Raw genomic sequence first — 20,389 nt, 5'->3', positions numbered from 1 at the left:
TTGAAAAGTCAGTAGCAAAATTGACTGCTATGATGATGAAATAGCCCCTCAGAGTGTGTGCATTTCAGTGGATGTGATGAGGAAAAATGAGACTGTACCTCAAGTATTTTTGCGTATAAAAAATAACTTTTATTAGGCTGAGTTGATATTCAAATGCTCTAAGTTGAAAATACATGAGTTGAGTGAGGGGGTATTTTAAGTACTGACAAAACCATTTCATGCAGTGAATCAGTTCTGCGATTCCCCCAGCAATTTTTCCACACCTGGGATGGTGCTTTCTATAACCATTGCTGACCAACTGAGAACAGGTGACTGAAACAGATCGACTTTAAGTTTTCTAAGATTATTTCCGAAATAAATTTATGTGCTACTGGTAACAAAGTGATGGACTCTTAACAGGACTTTACAATGGCATACCGGTTTTTGATTGAATGGTATGTTGTCAAAGTAGTGATGAAAAGACCACATCTTGTCTTCGTGAAGCAAGTGTACATAAATATGGTGTTTTACAGACTGCACTTCTGATGCGGCAATGGTGATCAGTCTTAGTACCACTGAAGCTGGTCTGTTGTATATTGTTATTGTGTACTGAATGAGAAATATCAGTGTATACAAGCTAGTGGGGTGTCAATTTGCCCTGTCAGCTAAATTGACATACCACTTACTTGATGTGCCACTGACTCAATTGAAGTACCGTCAACTCAATAAAGTTTTCTTTGATGCAAGAAAATTTCATGTTACATTAATGGCATCGGTCTGATACAAAGACATTTCTAGAAATTGATAAACTGACTCAATGATTTCGTTAGAGGGTTGGGAATATTACGGTGAGTGAAATGAACAGAAAATTCTAATACAGTGGGAATTGTTTCAGTAGGAAATTCCCTTGTCATTTCATTCATATCTTGCCTCCAGGACAATGATGTGACCCAGTGAGGATGCCTCGGGTACATAAAAGTGAACTTTTCATGTTTAGTCAAGCTCTATGGTCCTGTCTGTTGATTGGCTGAATAAATCACAAAATTATTCCTAGGATTTCAGGTAGGCTGTGTGAACGCAAATCTGTCCCAGCATAAATGATGTTGTAGTTTGCCACTGAACCACACAATGTTACTGAGAGAGCTTCCTCCTCTTAAATGTGGATTTTCGGAAGCCCGATCTAAAATTGTATCATTGTTCTTGAAAGTTCAAAGTTAATGCACAACCCATATTGGACATAAATTACTTCTTGCTAACGATGAAAAATTCTCAGACATCTCTACATCTGCCATGATTGCGTTCTAAAATACCGCTAACTTTACATATTATGTAAAACACTAGGTGCAAACAAAAAACGTATACAAAATTACAACGTAGTATTCACTGAACAAATAACTGCATAAAAAGTCTCAGCAAGGTGTGTTTAAAAGGGCACATCTTTGACGTGGTACACTTTTTGTTCTCAAAGTGCACTTGTATAACTGATACTTTGAAAGTCTATTTTTTTGAATCTGCTAAAACAAGTTTGCTTTATGTTAACTTTGGTGAAGAATACGCCTCTTTGATCAGTTACATCGGGCAAAATTAGATCTTTTGAAGGTACAGAGATTTACTTAGATATTCTTGATAGCTGGCAGTGCAAAGCCCTGAGCCCCATGAAATGCTTAACCCATGCAAAAAAAGTCTTATTGACTGTTCAGAGAATTGTCTTGGACAAATAAGATGCAATCGGGTCGTCAATGCACCTTTCATTATTAAATGGATTGAGTTTGAAAAGCTGGATTTAAAATTCATGCTTTGTCATTAACTTGTAACAGTCAGTAACCTATCAGTGGATTTAAAATAGTTTCCTCTCAGAAATATCACAAATTTGTATATTTGACCTTTGACCTCAAAAAATGTGGGATGAAACGAAATGACAAATGCCCTATATTTACCATAAAACTACAAGGTGTGTTGACAGTTTACAGGTCAAACACGATCTACACTGCAAAGTAACATCTACAGTCCCGGCATTTGCTGCTTTTCAAAATTACATCTGAAAAAAAAATTGTTCATTAAAATAACACATGTACATGTATAATGTTAATAGCCACAAAAATATAATTAAATTTACCTAAAAAAATAGCTGCAAGCAATGGTGAATCAAATATTTGTTCTGAGAAGGACCAAAATTTGATCCAAATTGAGTGTACAAACTGGAATAACTCTACATACATTATCATAATTATTAAAATTTCAATAATACAGAATGTTGATTTCAACTACACAATAATTGTTCGCATGAATATATGTTACATTTTAATCATACTCGTCCTCTCTCCCACATTTTACAATTCTGCATAGAGTGAAATTCTTAACTAATTGAATTTTATCCCTGTATTATTTAAATTTGAAACATTGAAAAAATGTTTTGGTGCCCTCTTGGTAAATTTGTGAGTCATAAAGCAAAGCACTGTTATAAATTTACGCAAATTAGAATAAATCATTATAGCCTAGTTGCCATCTGTCAATCACCATCTGGACCAATGGCAAGTCACAAAAGAAGAATTAAAGATATACAGTCACCTGTAATCTAAATATGCCCATATATGGTAAAAGGGGCGTTCCTTGGTATTCAAAATGCAGCCACCCACTTAAAATCTGTGATTGGTTAGATTTTCTCTTTCCATGGTAACTATGGCAAAATCGGAACAGGTGACAGTATACCTTTAATTTCTTCTATATCAAGACCCTATGCATTTTTCATTTTCTCCAAGATGGGGAGTATCATGTCAAATTTAGGCCTCTTAGCTGGGTCTTCATTCATGCAGATTCTGATGAGCTTGGCTAAATGAGGTGAAATGCCTGGCGGAATCACAATTCTGAGACCTTCGCACACAACCTGAAACGGTAAAAATATAGATGAGTGATATTAAGCGTACAGGTAATGGGTGGAACTGCCAGAAAGCTGTTTAAAAGATGAGGTAGCATGTCTCCATCTGATAAGAATTACACATCATGGCGCAGCATTGTGCCATTGAAAACCCAAATCTTTCATATCGAATAAACCCTGCATGATCTGGACAAGTATTCCACGCTGATGTACATTCTTGCAATTTGACTGTATTCAAATGTTTCTTTGCTCTACAAATTCTTCAATAATAAGTTACTGAACATTTGTTATCATCTGAACAGTCACTGTGACCATTTCTTGGGACCGATACTTTTGCAACTTCAGAAAACAAATACCAACTTCATAATGACAAGACCATAGCTTATTCACATCAGAGAGGCTGTTGTGAGACCTGGCCTCATATATTTGAACAGGCAATTTTCAGACAGATTCTGCTGATGTGCCGACAGACTGGTAATGTTTACCTTCATGCCAATTTCCATGTTTGACATTCCAGCAAATGGCACATCTCTGGTTGACAGTTCCCAAAGCAGGATGGCAAAGCTCCACATGTCTGCTGCCCTCACATTCATTTCATCAGGCCATCTCTGCATGGCTGTCAATGGAAAAATTGTGTTCTGGTTAATTTACCCTTAAACCACCATGGTTTGGCCCAAAACTATTGTTATCAATGGTGATTGTGGACCTGTTTACAGGGATTGAGGTTGAACAGGTTAAGGTAATATGAACCTTGATATGTCTTCAATTTTTGCTCAACCTTTCCACAAATGGAAACTTTAAATCCCTCTCTTTCAGTTTCATAATTAAGAATAACAATCTGAGGTCAGCATGAAAATTTTGGAATTGATAATTTCCACGTATTAAATCCAAAATGGCCGCTACATGCTGTGATAACTCTATGGGAATAATTCTCTTTTTCAATTTTTGCAAATACGAGACAGTGGAAACTTCATGTACTCCAGCAACTTTGAAATGACTCCACACAATCAGTAGACCAGTACAGTATTCACGAAGAATTTATCAGTTCAATATCTCTTCCAAAGAATCAATCTACATAAAGTGGTGACACCGTCACAGTCATTCTCTTCAAATGCACTTTGAAGTTCAGTTGCCACTGTCAAAATTAAAATAAGATATGCACGACTCCCATGCATATCAATTTGATGCAGTAGTAAAGTGTTTTTAATATCAGTAGGACAAGAACCATAGGGACAACTAGAGAATATTTCTGTCTGTCTCACTGCTACTGTATCTAACTGAAGAATAGGACTGAATTGTTTTTGATTCACTGTGCTGAAAGACAGAGTCATTTCAAAAGCAGTGTGTCTGGTTCTTACCTTCAGGTGCAGACCAGGCTGTATTGAAGAGTTTACCACGGTTTTGAAATGAGAATTTATAATCCGCCATGTTGATCTTGGCCGACAAATCTTCATCAATCTGAGAAGAACAACAGATGTAACATCATTATCGATATTTTAAAATCCAGGCTGTGCTTTCTTCATTTGCGTTCTGCAAAAAGTAGAAGACAAAAGGGCCACTCTCTGCATGGCCATCTAGAAAACTGATGGCAAGTTCAATATTAATCAAAAGAATAACTGAGGTTATTGGTCAATCAGCAATGAGCGGTACATGGACATACCTTCTCACTTTCAAAAACTAATCTTTTCAAATTTTAAAAGATACACATTCAATAACCTAAAGATTGTGACAGACGCTGTCAGTGTGTTACCACCAAAGACCAGGGGACATTACGTTTACCATATTTACTCAACTATAAACTGCGCAATTCATTCAAACACTGCTTGTAATTTGAAATTTTTTTCATAATCTATTTTTAATTCACCTCCAACCTAGCTTATTTACTTTCTCCTCAAAAGTGATGAAAGGTTACAATTTACATGTTTTCTGAACAATTTGTTCAAATCAAAATGAGCAAAAAAATGCATATATTTTTTCTGAAGAGTATCATCCTGAGTATCGTGACACTCAAACACATTTAAATTCTCTATCATGGCTACCTGCATTTGATTTCAAATTCTGTCAATTAATTCTTTCAAAATGGCTATTTTCCAATGTAGTCACATTGAACAAGGCAAAATGGTGCTTTTAGTTTTTATCTCCCTGCTGACACAGCTTGATCAACTGACAGGCACACAAACACAAACCAATGAGATCTGATGTTACCGACTCACCATGACAAGTTTACTGCTGAGATAAAGCCTTGGAATCATTGGTTCTAAGTTGTGTAAGAACTGCATTCCACGGGCGATGTCGATGGCAAAGTTGATGGCTTGGGCCTGGTCAACAACAATACCTGATTTCAAAGGAAAACATACACTGTAATTCAAGGGTTTTTTTGACCATTAGGTTTGTACCGTTGATACACTACTCACAACTTCAACTGAATGAGGTGATCAAGCTCCCTGTACTATTAACTGCAATACAACATAATAGCGGACCTACTGTACATCACTCTGGCACCGCTATACTGTGTGGCATAGACATAAATATTTCATCAGGAAAAGCTACAACAGGTGCACAAGCTAAGGAGTAAATTTTTGGTCTCTAATGTGCAAAATATTTCTCACTGTGAAAACAACAGTAAATTTTTATTGTGTAATGGGTTGAGGTCGTAGCATTGCAGATAGAACTTTTGCCTTTATGAAATTACCGCCATAACTACTGTATAAATCCATCTGAACTTGTCTTCCCATCACAAATGACTGATTTAGTAATTTCTTTATTTGTTTAATCTGAAAGTAAGAACTACATTAAACCATGTGCTCCTGAAGTTGAGAATCACAGAGTACCTACCTGCTCCTTTGTGGAGCACATTGAAAAGTGATCCAAATGGCATGTATTCGTTGAGCACAACAAGGTTTGGTGGCTGGTTTACGCATCCCAATACTGGAAGGACATTGGGATGGGAAAATATCCGGAGCCTGGGAAACTCCTCCTGGAATTCTCTGGGTATCCTGGGTGTCATATCTGGTTTCAAAACCTTGGCGACAACTTCAGTGCCTTGCCACATTCCCTTCCATAGCTGACATTTTGCAAATAAGAAAAACATCGCATCAAAATGGGACAAAACTTGGATTTTACTGCATCTCATGAGCTTGTGGCTTACAGTTACCAAAGAATTTAAATGTTGCTTCTAAAATATAAATAACGTCAAGACTTACTTTCAATTTGCAAAGAAAGCTAGAGTAGACAAAGAACTCAAAATTCAATGTACAAATATACTTTGAAATTCATATCTGGTATACCATGTTGTTCATTGACCAAATATTACTTCAATTTAACCCTTTGAGTGCTGTAATTTTTCCCACCAAAATTTTACTGCCACATTTTACCAATTTTTATGAATTTTTCTGAAATTTTTTGATAATTTTAGACCAAATGGACATCATATGTTATTGGCTACAGTTTTTAATCAAATTTTGACAAAAATCTGAGAAAAATTGACTGTGGTATATTTCATAAAGGTGAGAAAAATTAACATTGGCGCTCAAAGGGTTAATGTCTACAATAGTTGGCCTTCACTGAGTTTCAGGTGTAAGGGGATTATGCAAAACCTGCATATTTTGAAGACATACTGCTAAAAGACTTGAAAACAAAATCTTGAATGACTGGTGAGAATTTTCAGGTATATCATGGCATTACTGTTCCTAACAGCCTTCCAAATGGGTGTTTGCAAATCCAAAACATAGGGCCATTGTTCCTGAAGCTACTATAGACATGGATACAAAATTAAGTATTTCCTGACTGTATGAAATTATCTCACTAAAGTCATCCTAGGGACATGTAAACCAAATATTAAAGCTGTCTGACCAGCAGTTTTGAAAAAACAAGCGGCTCAACAGTTGACAGAGCTCTGCTGTGTTATGTAGAGAATAACCTTTGTGACACATGATGAAGAAGGTGGATATCTTTGATAGCTCATTTCAGGATGGCCTGACCAAAAATGGAAAAAATTCCGTAAAAAATACAGATTTGCATATTTCATCAGACTATGTTAGTCTATAATAGCAAAAAATAGTGACAACATCACTGTTCGCTCCCATATAGTTATCAAAACAAGTCAACAATTGTATGAAACATGGACATACATATACAGACAGACTGACATACACAGACTGGCACAGAGTGATATATAACAAACAGCTGAATGTAATGATAAAATAGTTAAGTATAGGCCTATACAGGCACTGAGAGTGAATATGTTACAGCAATTTGATTAGTTTCTTTTCCTTTTCTACTTCTGTGATAATCTTTAAGACAATCAATCTGCAAGGCAGTTTATGTATTGACAAATATGTTATCTTTTACAAGCACACAGTAAACTGTTCTTGATTTTTCATTTACAATATTTGACATAGACTGAAATACATAACATGCAACCAATGTTTACACTTTGCCCATACACCAGATACATGGAGAAATTTCAACATACAATCATCAATTCAGAAACCCTACAGGGAAAAGTAAACATTGTTTTCTTCCAGAACAGCTGGTGCATCCACATCTGGAACAACTTACAAACTTAACCAATTACACAAGGATGATGACACAAGAGATAAAGTTAAGAAATTTAACTGTGGTGAACTTGACTATTCCTTTCAAATCCTTACCTAACTTAACATCTTAAACTAAAATACACTGCATGGTTAATTGTGCACAAAAATACATCGGGGTGGACCATTTGATAAGGGATGGTGTCTGGAAGATGAGGTACATTATCTTTTTATCCGATCCATTGTACATTCTTTTTTCCCCACTCTCCCACCTTTTCTTTTTGTCAAACCTTCTTTGTTTGGAATTTTTTCAAAATCTGCCAGGATTTTTTTACCGCATTTCAACACCAAATACAGTTTACCATATCAAATGCTTACTAAATCACCACATTATATACTCTTAGTTCCAGCAGGTATAAAATTACCCCAAAAAATCTTAAAAATACAAAATGAAAGATATCCCAGTAAACTGAAAGTTTCGCAAAGTTGCCCCAAAAATTCAAAATTCCAGATTTCAACTTAATTTCAATATATCTTATTAACAAAAACCCTAAGGACAGGTTTACTAAATATCAAAGCAATCAGACTGGTAAATTTTGAGAAACAAATTTTTTGACCAAAAATGAGAAAAATTGCCCCCAAAATACAAAATTGCAGATTTCATCCTAATTTTAAATATATCTAATTAACATAAACCCTAGCACCTGTACACTAGATATCAAAGCTACCAGATCAGAAGTTTTAGGAGAAAATTTTTTGACCAAAAAAGGCAAAAATTGCCCCAAAAATAAAAAAATATCCAGTTTCAGCATACCTTCAATACATTATATTGAGATTGATCTTAGATACCTGTGTACCAAATATCAAAGCTATCAAATCAGTAGTTTTTGAATTAAAAAATTTTTTATCAAAAATTGGGAAATTGCCCCAAAATTACAAATATGACAATATCAATACAGTTTGTACAAGCATGACTGAGGTCATTCTGAGGAACATGAATATTAAGTTTCATAGCAATCAGACGAGCGATTTCAGAGAACAAGATTTTTTGACCAAAACGGAAAAAATACCCTAAAAATACAAACATGCAAATTTCATCCTAATTTTTGCACACATAATTTAGAATACCTAAACAAATCTGCATACCAAGTTTCAACCAAATCTGACCAATGCTACTGAGTTTTAGCCATTTGCAGGATTTTTCCTTTTTCCCCCTCATTTGCATATTTTTGGCACGGACATGTTCATTTGAACAAATTCACATCTCCACCCTAGGTGCACCTGTACACCAAATACTAAGACAGTAGGTGCTACGGTTTAGGAGTTTTTGATGTGGACGGACTCACAGACATACATACATACTTACATACACACAGACGCCATTTTCCACCTTATACGAATACCTCCCATTTGCGTAATAAACGGGAGCGTAATAAACGAGAGTTAATTACATTCTAATTACAGTAAACAAAGACTTGCTTAAATCAAGATTTACGTCATAAAAAACAGCATATCTGTCAGGTTATAAAGAAACTTGAGCTGATTATCTTCTAATATCAGTATTTTCATCCTATTAACAAGCACATTTTAACTTTCAATTAACATTGTAAGTTCTGTTGAATAAGTTGAGACTGTACATACTCAGAGAAAGCACACTGAAGAGACAAATGTTTGAAACTTAAGAAGTTCAAGGTCATCAAAAGCATTATAAGGAATCATGTACACTTTCATCGCACTGTTTACACAGATTGCATAACTGCTATAAATAGCACATGAGGAATCTTGCAGCCCAGCTTTACCATAAAAACCCTATCACTTTGACCACTCTTTCAATTGACCACTCTATTTTTTCCCTCAAAAAGTAATCTTATTTTATCCTTACCAAGTCAACCATAAATGGAAATTAGAACTTTCTCTATCTCTATTTATTTGACCACCCTATCATGACAAACTATTATGAGCAATTTCTTTAGGATAACATAAATGGTGGTTCAGAATATATCAAAGTTGGGATTCACGAAAGTTGCCTTTACATGTTTTAATCCTCAATTCACTGTGAACTGTCAAAAACTTTCTGATAATTCCACACTATAATTATTTTGGCTTTGATGATTTCCTAATTAATTCAATTATTTAAAATCATATTCATTATTTTTTTCTGGGTGAATTGATAGGGTTTATACAGTACAAGAATTACATACAATGTAAGTCAAACTTTGACCAAAAATGACAAAAAAATTCCTTAAAAATACACATTTGCATATTTCATCACAATTTGAACAAATCTAAGTTGGGTTATCCCTAGGGACCTGTATACCAAATAACAAAGCTGTCTGACCAGCGGTTATGAAGAAGAAGATTTTTTACCAAAAACACCTTTTTTGGCATTAATTTGCCTATTTTCAACAATATCAAAAATTAAAAAAAATGGTTTCTCAAAATCATATTTTTCATCTACACAACAAATATCAAATCAGTAAGTACTGCGGTTCTCAAGATATTTGAGTGGACGGACGCCTCACAAACGGACATACATACATACATACATACATACATACATACATACATACATACATACTGACTGACGCCGGACGGATACCCATCCCAATAGCTTCTATAGACTATAGTCTATAGTAGCTAAAAAATTAAAATTATTTTTTCTGTTTAATTATTGGAGTGATTAAGGTAGACTATAGATCGACATAAGACACAAATTTCAAACATAGGGCCAAAGTCCCTGAAGCTACAATAGACATGGATACAAAATTAAGTATTTCCTGACTGTATGATTCTATGAAATTATCTCACTGAGGTCATCCTAGGGACTTGTAAACCAAATATTAAAGCTGTCTGACCAGCGGTTTTGAAAAACAAGCAACTCAACAGTTGACAGAGCTCTGCTGTGTAATATGTAGAGAATAACTTTTGTGACACATGTATTGATGAAGAAGGTGGATATCTTTGATCAACATTGTAAGTGAGTTCTGTTGAATAAGTTGAGACTGTACATACTCAGAGAAAGCACACTGAAGAGACAAATGTTTGAAACTTAAGAAGTTCAAGGTCATCAAAAGCATTATAAGGAATCATGTAACTTTCATTGCACTGTTTACACAGATCGCACAATTGCTAAATAACATGAGGAATCTTACAGCCAAGCTTTACCATAAAAACCCTATCACTTTGACCACTCTTTTAATTGACCACTCGATTTTTTTTCCTCAAAAAGTAATTTTATTTTATCCTTACCAAGTCAACCATAAATGGAAATTAGAACTTTCTCTATCTCTATCTCTATCTCTATTGACTATTTTGAGCAATTTCTTTTAGATAACATACAGGGCACAATAAATGACGGTTCAGAATATGTCAAAGTTGGATTCAGGAAAGTTGCCTTTACATGTTTTAATCCTCCAAGATGGTAAGCATTTCACTATGAACTGTCAAAAAAGTTGAACTTTCTGATAATTCTACACTAAAATTATTTTGGCTTTGATGATTTCCTAATTAATTCAATTATTTAAAATCATATTATTATTTTTTTCTGGGTGAATTGATAGGGTTTATACAGTACAAGAATTACATACAATGTAAGTCAAACTTTGACCAAAAATGACAAAAAATTCCTTAAAATACACATTTGCATATTTCATCACAATTTGAACAAATCTAAGTTGGGTTACCCCTAGGGACCTGTATACCAAATAACAAAGCTGTCTGACCAGCGGTTATGAAGAAGAAGATTTTTTACCAAAAACAACCTTTTTTGGCATTAATTTGCCTATTTTCAACAATATCAAAAAATTAAAAAAAATAGTTTCTCAAAATCATATTTTTCATCTACACAACAAATATCAAATCAGTAAGTACTGCAGTTCTCAAGATATTTGAGTGGACGGACGCCTCACGAACGGACATACATACATAGATACATACATACATACATACATACATACAGACTGATGACGGACGCCGGACGGATACCCATCCCAATAGCTTCTATAGACTATAGTCTATAGTAGCTAAAAACCTTCTGCAACAATTGATACTCCAATTTTGCCAAATTGCCAAAAGTGAAAAACTCCATGTAATGATAAACCATACAAAACAAATATGGAGGATGAACAAATGTGCAACAACATCGACAAGGCCATATATGGTAATGACCAAAGCGCCCACCGAGTGATGACAACTCACCTCTTCATTGTGACCTGCACTGATTTTATTTCCAAACTTGATTTCCTTGTAATCAATCCCAGAATGCCTTGAAAGCGTTCCATCTCCTGCAAACCAGGTCAAAATAATTCTTACTGGCAATACATGAAAAAGTCAAAATCCTGTTACAGATATTCAATCCTATCTCTTAATTTCCTTGTCTTCAACTCTTTGATTCACACTAGTGTGAGCTGAGTTATATTTGGTGACAGTGCAAAACACTCTCGGTGTTCCACCCTGTCCAGGGTTATTCTGAGATGCCCTAATTATATGCCCAGGTGAGCTGAAAGTAAGGAAGTGATCAAGGGATGCAGTACATGAAACATCATCCAAACAACTGTAATGCAACTACCAGTATAACTACATGCAAGATCTAAGATAGGACCCCATTAAAATAAAATGTAAAAGGATATGTTTAGAAAAGATTTGCCCACAATGTTGATAAATATAGTATCTGTGGAAAACCATAGAGTGCAGTTTTGCATTAAGTTGGACATGCATAAGCCATTTGACTCCTTTAATACATAATCTAGATAAATCTCACCGATATTTGAATGGCTGCATGGAGCTGTGGCATTTGTCAGCATGAAAATAGCATCTTTTGATGTCTTTATGAGACAACAAGATCTAGGGAAGTGCTAAATGTTGGAATACTTAACTGATACACTATGATGGTTTTTTTTTGTTTTTTTGTTTTAGACTGGTAACCATATCTTTGACAAACAGATAACCTTTCTGGATTTATTGAACAGTGCTATTTGACACACACTGTTACACTTGTTATTTCAAGATTTCACCTTTAAAAGTCAGTACTACATGCTGTGGTTCATAACATTTGAAGTGGTGAACACACAGACACATTGGATCAAGAAAGTACAATCAATCAATCAATCACACTCAATTTTAGAAAACATAATCATTTACAAAGTATGCTAATTACACAATGTTCAGAGAATTTTACACTTACTACTTCTTGTCTTGGTTCCTCTCCAGTTATTTTCTCTGTAGGGTATCCTAGTCAAGTCCTGACCCAGTGCCGTTGCCCTTTCTGAAGATTACACAACATATCACAATGAGTGGATGAGTAATGCATACGCCACAAAACACCCTACAACTGTGCCTCACGTTCTATTTTCATTGACTTTCATAAATTTGACATTTGATGTATGAATTCCATTACTTTCAGAACATAAATTACATTCTGTATTGCTTGTTTAATCCAATTACAAATGAGATGACTCACTTTCACCATGCAATATATCATACACTGGCAATCAACATTCTTTCTCTGGAAGTTTCATCGGTCAAAAATTTACAGACTTCCTTGAAAGAAAGATGTACACTTTTAAATTACACGCTGGTACCCTTTACTTTTATTTCACTGATTACAAATTCTGCCAAAACAAAGAACATTAATGATAAAACAATAATTGTAAGCGATGATAAATATAATTCAAAAATTAAAATATGCATATCAAGATTGTCCTCACCACCTACTATACAGTTCATCAACCTAACGTCAAAACAACATGAATTATCGATAATGACATCAAGCCATGAATATCTAATTTCATTGAATGTACAAGATGGTATGTTTGGACTCCTATATATGTTAACAGAATGCTGTCTGAAATTTCAAAAGTTTTTAATGCAATTTTGTCATCTTATACTAGCCATTATCAACGGAGGTTACTTATGAACAAGGGGTTAAAGTATAACAGAGAGCTGTAATTTTGTGTATGATGCCATTTTATTGTATCTTCTGTTAATGTCAACCCAGTACTATTTTATTTAGAGCACCTTTTTAAATATATGTCAAAATTTTAGTGGCATTGAACTTGCAATATGCACATGAAAAGTAAAACTGAGATTGCAATGTAACATATATATGTATATTACACTCCAATCCCATTTGTCTGTGCAGAGGTCAAACTTTGCCATGAAAAACAATACGATTGGACTAAAATTTGGTTGTGAAAGGTCAAAGAGTACATTCACATACACTCCTGATAGTATGTGCTGAAATAAAGGCATGTTAATACTGTATAAACATGGACAGTTTACGGATAATATGCCATAGACACCTTTGGTTATGGCAAGGTGTGTTTAATTACACACTTCATTGTGGGTCAAACCCTGGCTAAACATGATTTTAGAATTTCTGCATGTCAGAGAAATTCTCTACTTGAACAGCAAAAGAATTAGATCAGTTTCTAAAAACAAAAGCTACACTGTGCACCGACCACTAAAATTATACGATTTAAACAATGAATAAATTTCCGGTACGTATGAAACTTAATGCACTTTTAGAGGTTGCAATCATGACAAAGTATGCATTATACAAGATATTTTACAGCAAATGGTCAAGCAGCAATAGTGTTTACAAATTCCGTGCTAAAATGAAGTAGCTGTTTTAAACTCAAATGTAAGAGAAAAATTGTGTGTGAGATCCATTGTAGAACTCTGTATAAACCAGCTGTGATAGCAAAGCCAAGCACTTGAGGCCATGTCGCTTGTTAAAATTTCAAAGGACGGTTACAGTGCCCAGACAAAGTCATGTTTTTTTTCCCCTCTTCATTGAATTTATCCTGATGACAAATGACTACTTGATGTCAAGAAATCAATGTGAAGTGTGATGAGATATAACAAGATTTGTCAGCCTAGTTTTACGGTATCCAGTCCTTGTATAGATGTTCACGAATCCACTAAATGATATGCATGTTGTCCCATTTGTACAAATTGAGGGTTATTACGCAGAATGAGTTTGTTTAATAGTTTTCCGATGGAAGCATTTATGTCAATCAAGTCAATTGTTTCAAATTACACCTACGATGAAAATGATCAAGTGACAGACTCATTTGTACATGTTGCGCATTGCAAGTTGTACATTTTCGGCTACTGGGGGACAAGCTAAGCTGACACCATCTTACCTTTCAGAATTCTGGCTAAATCTGGTTTTCCGTTGTCCAATGGCGTTTCTCCATACCTGTTTTCAATGGAAATCAAAGCACCATTGTTGACCAGCTCCTGTGATAGGATAGATGTTGCAAAATAGAAAAGGTAAACCCTCATGTTGTAAACATGTATCATCATTACAATCATTATGAATTCTATAGCTACACCAAAATTGAAACAAGGTACCTGGGAAATAGCCAAGTAGCCCCTGGTTTCTAGAAAAGAAAATTCATCAAGAATAACTATTTGATTGCTAGTAAATAATATACATTTAATTATTTCTCAGTATTATTAATATCTCCATACTATCTCAAACTAAGCAAAAATCAACCATTCTTGGAGCTAATACCTCAACAGATTGAAAGTAAATTTGACCTTTGACCTCAAGGGTAAACATCAGTTGAAGACTTGTACAAAGTATAAAAGCCATGGTGAATCTTAAATTTCACAGGTCTACACAATTTAGATTTCACTATGCTTTAGTTCACTCCCTCTACTGAATCATGAGATGCTCCCAATGATAAATTGAAGGCAAAACTTGGCTGGATTTTACATGTAAAATCTTCATCCTGCATGGTAATTTGAAACACATCCTTAAACACATCCTATCATTGAGGGTGTCATTTTTCAATATAAAGAAAAACCTGAACATTGTAAATGTCCCATCACTACCACCCACCAGCCTTGCTAGCCTCCAATGGGGTTGTCATAAGCTGGTAAACTTTGTCCTCACTTTAAAGACCTGGGAGTTCAAATTTGTAGACATTATACATGAAGTGCAAATTTATGAATTTAAAAAGCACCAAATGTAGCAGACAAATAAAAATATTTCTTCGTAGCAAAGTAAGATTATCTATTCATAGTATTTGTTGTCTCCCGTTTGTTAGACAGTATTTCTTGGCCACTGATTTTAAGTACAACTTTGATACCATTCCTCAAAACATTTTGGCTCCAATTGGGAGCATAGCATGCTGTCTACAAGTTAGTAAAACCTGCTCAGTAGGCTAGTCTAACACTCCATCAAATTGATGAGACAGAGTATATATCCAGACAAAACCATTTGAAGGACAGAGATTGGAATGAACGTCAGTCTGACATACATGTAACTATGCTGGTATCTGTGTATCATTTCAAAAGCTTCTAATGCGTATCGCAGACCTGTTCACAGAGGCCAAACTCAACAGCTGTGGGTATGGATGGCTTCCCCTGTGAATTATGTTTTTCAACTGTCATTTAGCAACTCCTGCAGTGAACTTTGTCGACATGTCACAACTGTAAAGACAAACATTTTTTTTTCTTCTTTCCTTCTCGTCTCATGGTCTCGCCTTTGATTGAAAACTTTCAATGAAATGTTATCTGGGCCAAATCCAGTGTGTGGGGGCTTTTGTGATACATAGGTCCAGTCAGTAAGGCAATACATCATCACATCTGGACAAAAAGCTCGGAGGCATATTCATAGAGCAGGCATTGGAGATCAAATCACTCTGATGACCTCATTTCTGGTATTTCCCACAAGGTGAAAATACTCAGGGCCCTTCTCTATATTCTGCAATGTGTTTTAAATACCACGGTTCCATTCCTTTCATCATAAGACAATTTGCTTCACAAAACATTGGTTTGACTATTCTGTGTCCTGTCAGATTTCAGAGTTCTGACTCAGTGTGGACTGTGGGGGGACATACACCACAAACTTTGACAAATTTAACTATAACAACTTCATGCTACGGTAGGAGATGCTGAGCGAACACTGATAGTGTGCATGATGGATGCAAACACATTTTCAGACACAAACTTAAAGTGAATAAACTTACTGTGACCGCTTTCTAGCCAAAGAGTTCGATAGTTATTCAATACTCTGATATACTGTTTGTTATGAATAGATATCCTGTTCATTTATGTCTCAATAATTTGAAATGTGAAGGAAATATCACTGACGGAGGTCAAACTATGATGAGTTCAGACATCGTTTAGGAGGATCCCCCTCGTCTGGCTGACTAACATGACCTTTCAGACTTTGTATACAACAGGTCACAATACTGAGTAAGCGACACTCAGTGATCTGCCATTAAATTCTTATCGAATCACAAGCTACTTTGCAATTTGATCACCAGAAAATGAAGGCAGCTATTTATTTCCGTTAAGAGTAATACTCGGCACATTTGTTGGTCAAAACCCCAGAGTTTCGAATTTTCCAAATTTGACTGTAAGGCTCTGAACTGAAGGTCAGCTATGCTGCTTGTAGCTTCTTCTAAAATAGACAACCTGGGTATTGAAGAATGCATGGGATAATTTATCACTTTCATAGAAAGAGGCTATGCTCGCTCAGCTGTGAATCAGATATAATGAATTGCTGTTGTCAATACACAACCATAATGATCAATGTGAAAACCCCAGTACACATATACAATTGAACACAGTGTGGTACAGTCCATCGGCAAAAAATGCCAAGAAGAAATCGGAACAGGATACATGCCAGTGAGTGGTAGGAAAGGTCAAAGGTCAGATGTACCCATGGTGGCATTGAAGGTCATGCATTCAGTTTCCAATACAGCACGATTCATGCTGTTCAGCTCTGCAGTGGTCTCCCCATAAAAGTGTTAGGTGTTATTGAATCATAGGATATGGTTGTAACATAATCGTTGAACGTAAAACCTCCATAATGCATATCTCCTGCCTTCCTTTAACAATACATTGTGAAAGAAATATTAAATTTGATACATGAAAGGCTGGGAATGTATAAAGAATGAAACCTGTCTATTAAAAATATCAAAGGACGCCCTATGGAATGGCAAGCATCCTGAAGTTAAATATGGATTAAATTCTATCAAATTTCTAACTTTTGCCTTCAAAGTTTCTCCTTTTATAGACAGGTGTACATATTAGAAAAGTGTTCTTATAGACAAGTATTATATTGAAAAGAAACTTTTTTCATTTGTTAACAATTTTAAAAGCATCCATCTCTACACTAGACAGAATTGAATACTGCAGTTCATAAATTTGACTTTTAAGGTCAGTCAGATCAAAGGTTAAGGGTGCCGACAGTGTCAATGACCTTTGTGGTTAGTGCAATGAAACATTGCAACATAAATTCAGGGCCTTTGAAATGTAAGTGGTCTGAAGTGACTTGGGAAATTTGGAAAGGATGAATTGCCGTAAACCAAGATGATGGAATGAACTTACCTCAGCTACGTGAAAGTGCGACCAGAAACAAGCATAGTGAAGGGGCGTATTGCCGTGCTCATTTTGAGCATTTATGTTTGCTTTATGCTGCAACAACTGCAAGAGAGAAGGTACAATTATTGTCAATGACCTAACAGCTCTAAAATTGCATCGTAATCAACACTATTAAAAAGAAGGTACAGTCATCATTTCTGCTGCTATCGATTTGCCAATACAAACGTAGAGCATGTGTGCATTTTGCAATTTCTTAAACAGTTTATCAGCCATTCCAATTTGCTAAAATAATAAAAAGTAAGTTACTGTCTATGCTCACATTGACCATGACAATCAAACAAGCAAAGCAACTTAATTACATATTGGTTGCAAATAACTGACCTTGGAATTGTAAATGAAATCACCATTTATTTCAATCCCAAAGCAGAATTCAAGGAAGTACACATTGACACCAGTTTATTTTGATATTGACAACACAGTCCATTTTAAAAAAACGTCATGGTGCATGATGGTTACAGCTGAGTGATTCATATTAAACCAGCATCATTCTGAGATATCTATATTAAATGCCCCTCAACATAAAGGCCATTGACTGTGCAAATAGAAAGTGATGTATGACTTCTTCAATTACTCTTATGTAACAAAAGAAGTTTACTATATCATATTCTGCTATTAATGGAATATGCTTGTCAAATCATTTGATCAATGCCCCATATCCATATTGAGTCAAGTTGTGACCTGAAAAACTACAATTAATTAACATCATAGTGTGTACAAAAAAAGCTTTTGATGGTGAAAAACTAATCAGCTCACACTTCCTTCGCCCAGATCTTACCTTCAGAAGAATATCTCTGTATCCATGACTTGCTGCCAAATGTAATGCAATGTCATCGCCCATATTGGTAATGTTGATCTTGGCACCCCTCTGTATTAGCATATCAACAATGTGAGTCCTGCCCTCCATGGCTGCCCAGTGTAGCAAACTGAAGCCATGGTCATCTCTGGGAATGTAAACAAATGAAAGATGAGACACAGACCTAAATGTGAAGCTTAAGTGAGTTGTTCGAGATTACTACAGGAAAACTTTGACTAATAACATATCAATCAACTGCTTGTATTTTATAGTTACTGTATACACATACTGGTACATGCAAGTAAGTGACATTAAGTTATAGACATAAATTAACTTTTTTCCAGAAATAATTCTCTGTTGACTTGCTAAAATATTACCTTGTAAATTTCAGGACGATAAATGTGACAATGTAGACAGTGGATGCACTGACAGTATCTCACACTCTATAACACAGTTGTAATATGAGAGAAGGAAACTCAACATTGATTAACTACTAATGCACTTGAAAACAGTTAAATTTAAAATTTACATGAATTCTAATTCTAATTTACATGGCTTCTAATTTTCACTGAGGCAGACCAAATGCAACACATGGGCAAAACAGCCTAATAAATGTCAATCACATTTCATTTACGGCTGTGGAATGTAATTGCATAACACAACAGCATTCCCTAATTGAACATTCAATAGTGTTTGTTTTGTATGTATGACATAACACAGGGCAAAGGGGGCCCAGTTTTAAATAGGCGAAGTTTTTCAAGATTTTAGTGAAAATGCCATGTATATTGGATATTATCTTGATCATTGTTGAAACACATAATTTAACCACTACCCTGGGTCTTAAACGTGTGATTTATTCTGACAGTTTGCCGAGGAAAAACAAATAAATCTAACCTCGGACGGCAAAGACCAGAAAGTTGATTCTAGAAATGCCTGTTAAAATTCATGACAACTGCTGCAGATTATTACATAAAATTTCCTTCCCGCAAATAATCGAGACGTTAGCAGTGATAAAATTACACTTGCAAGAATTCCTTTTTCCGAGTTGTTTATATCTGGAATGGGATGTGACACTTTCCTTGGGAGTGCCACACCCCCGCACTTTACGTTTCAATCACCCCGTCATCTTGGTTCGATTACTTCCTTTGAGAAATGATCAGCATCACTGAACCATCCAGAAAATAACGGTGTAATTATTAAATGGTTGAATAGTTACAAATCTGCGTGACAAAGGCCGAATATTTTGACAGACCCTCGTTTGTAATGAGAAAACATCAAAGAATTATTAATAAACGTTAAAAACAAAAGCTAAGGTTAGTGTCTTACCCTTGATTGAGGTCATTCTCCATGTTTTCCAGCCACTGGCGGACGTACATGGTGTTCCCCTCTCGAACTTGAGAAAATATATCATCCATTCTGTGTGTTTCTCCTTACAGATACAGCTTCCTGCAGAAGAAGTTCAACGTACTTAAAGTCGGCAGACGCAGCGTCCCGTCCGCGAACAGTCACACACTGGAACGTACTGCTGTAACGCGATGTACCCACATTAAAACTTTCCAAAGTTGATGTGATTGGATCGTAAACTCAGTGCAGAAGGAAATCCATTGCTATTTGTAGTACATGTGAGGAATTGACGAGTTTGCGCGAAAACAAACTAAAAACGCTCTGATCAATATACAAGATGACCGTACACAAGTGATAGGAATCGAAAACTGAACGCTTGTTGAGACGTAAATATGAGAGTTATTCCAAAAATGGCACTCCTCGCTGATTAACCAGTGTGAGATTAATAGTATGTATTTT

General features: G+C 35.4%; 1 protein-coding gene across 1 annotated transcript; it reads right to left on the bottom strand.

The window, feature by feature from the left end:
• Positions 1-106: 106 nt before the first annotated feature.
• On the bottom strand, positions 107-20,374 carry LOC139131638 (scaffold protein ILK-like). Its single transcript, XM_070697787.1, has 11 exons — positions 19,913-20,374; positions 18,569-18,734; positions 17,740-17,835; positions 14,535-14,631; positions 12,572-12,652; positions 11,587-11,672; positions 5,690-5,918; positions 5,068-5,189; positions 4,213-4,312; positions 3,340-3,470; positions 107-2,863 (listed from the first exon to the last, which is right to left on the bottom strand). Exons 1-11 carry the CDS (start codon positions 19,999-20,001, stop codon positions 2,714-2,716), a joined length of 1,347 nt encoding a protein of 448 aa, XP_070553888.1. The 5' UTR covers positions 20,002-20,374; the 3' UTR covers positions 107-2,713.
• Between the last annotated feature and the right edge of the window lie 15 nt (positions 20,375-20,389).

Source organism: Ptychodera flava, chromosome 4 (genome assembly GCF_041260155.1).
Source record: "Ptychodera flava strain L36383 chromosome 4, AS_Pfla_20210202, whole genome shotgun sequence".
Taxonomy (NCBI): Eukaryota; Metazoa; Hemichordata; class Enteropneusta; family Ptychoderidae; genus Ptychodera; species Ptychodera flava.
The sequence above is the reverse complement of the archived record's forward strand: the minus strand, read 5'-3'. Positions and strand labels throughout refer to the sequence as shown.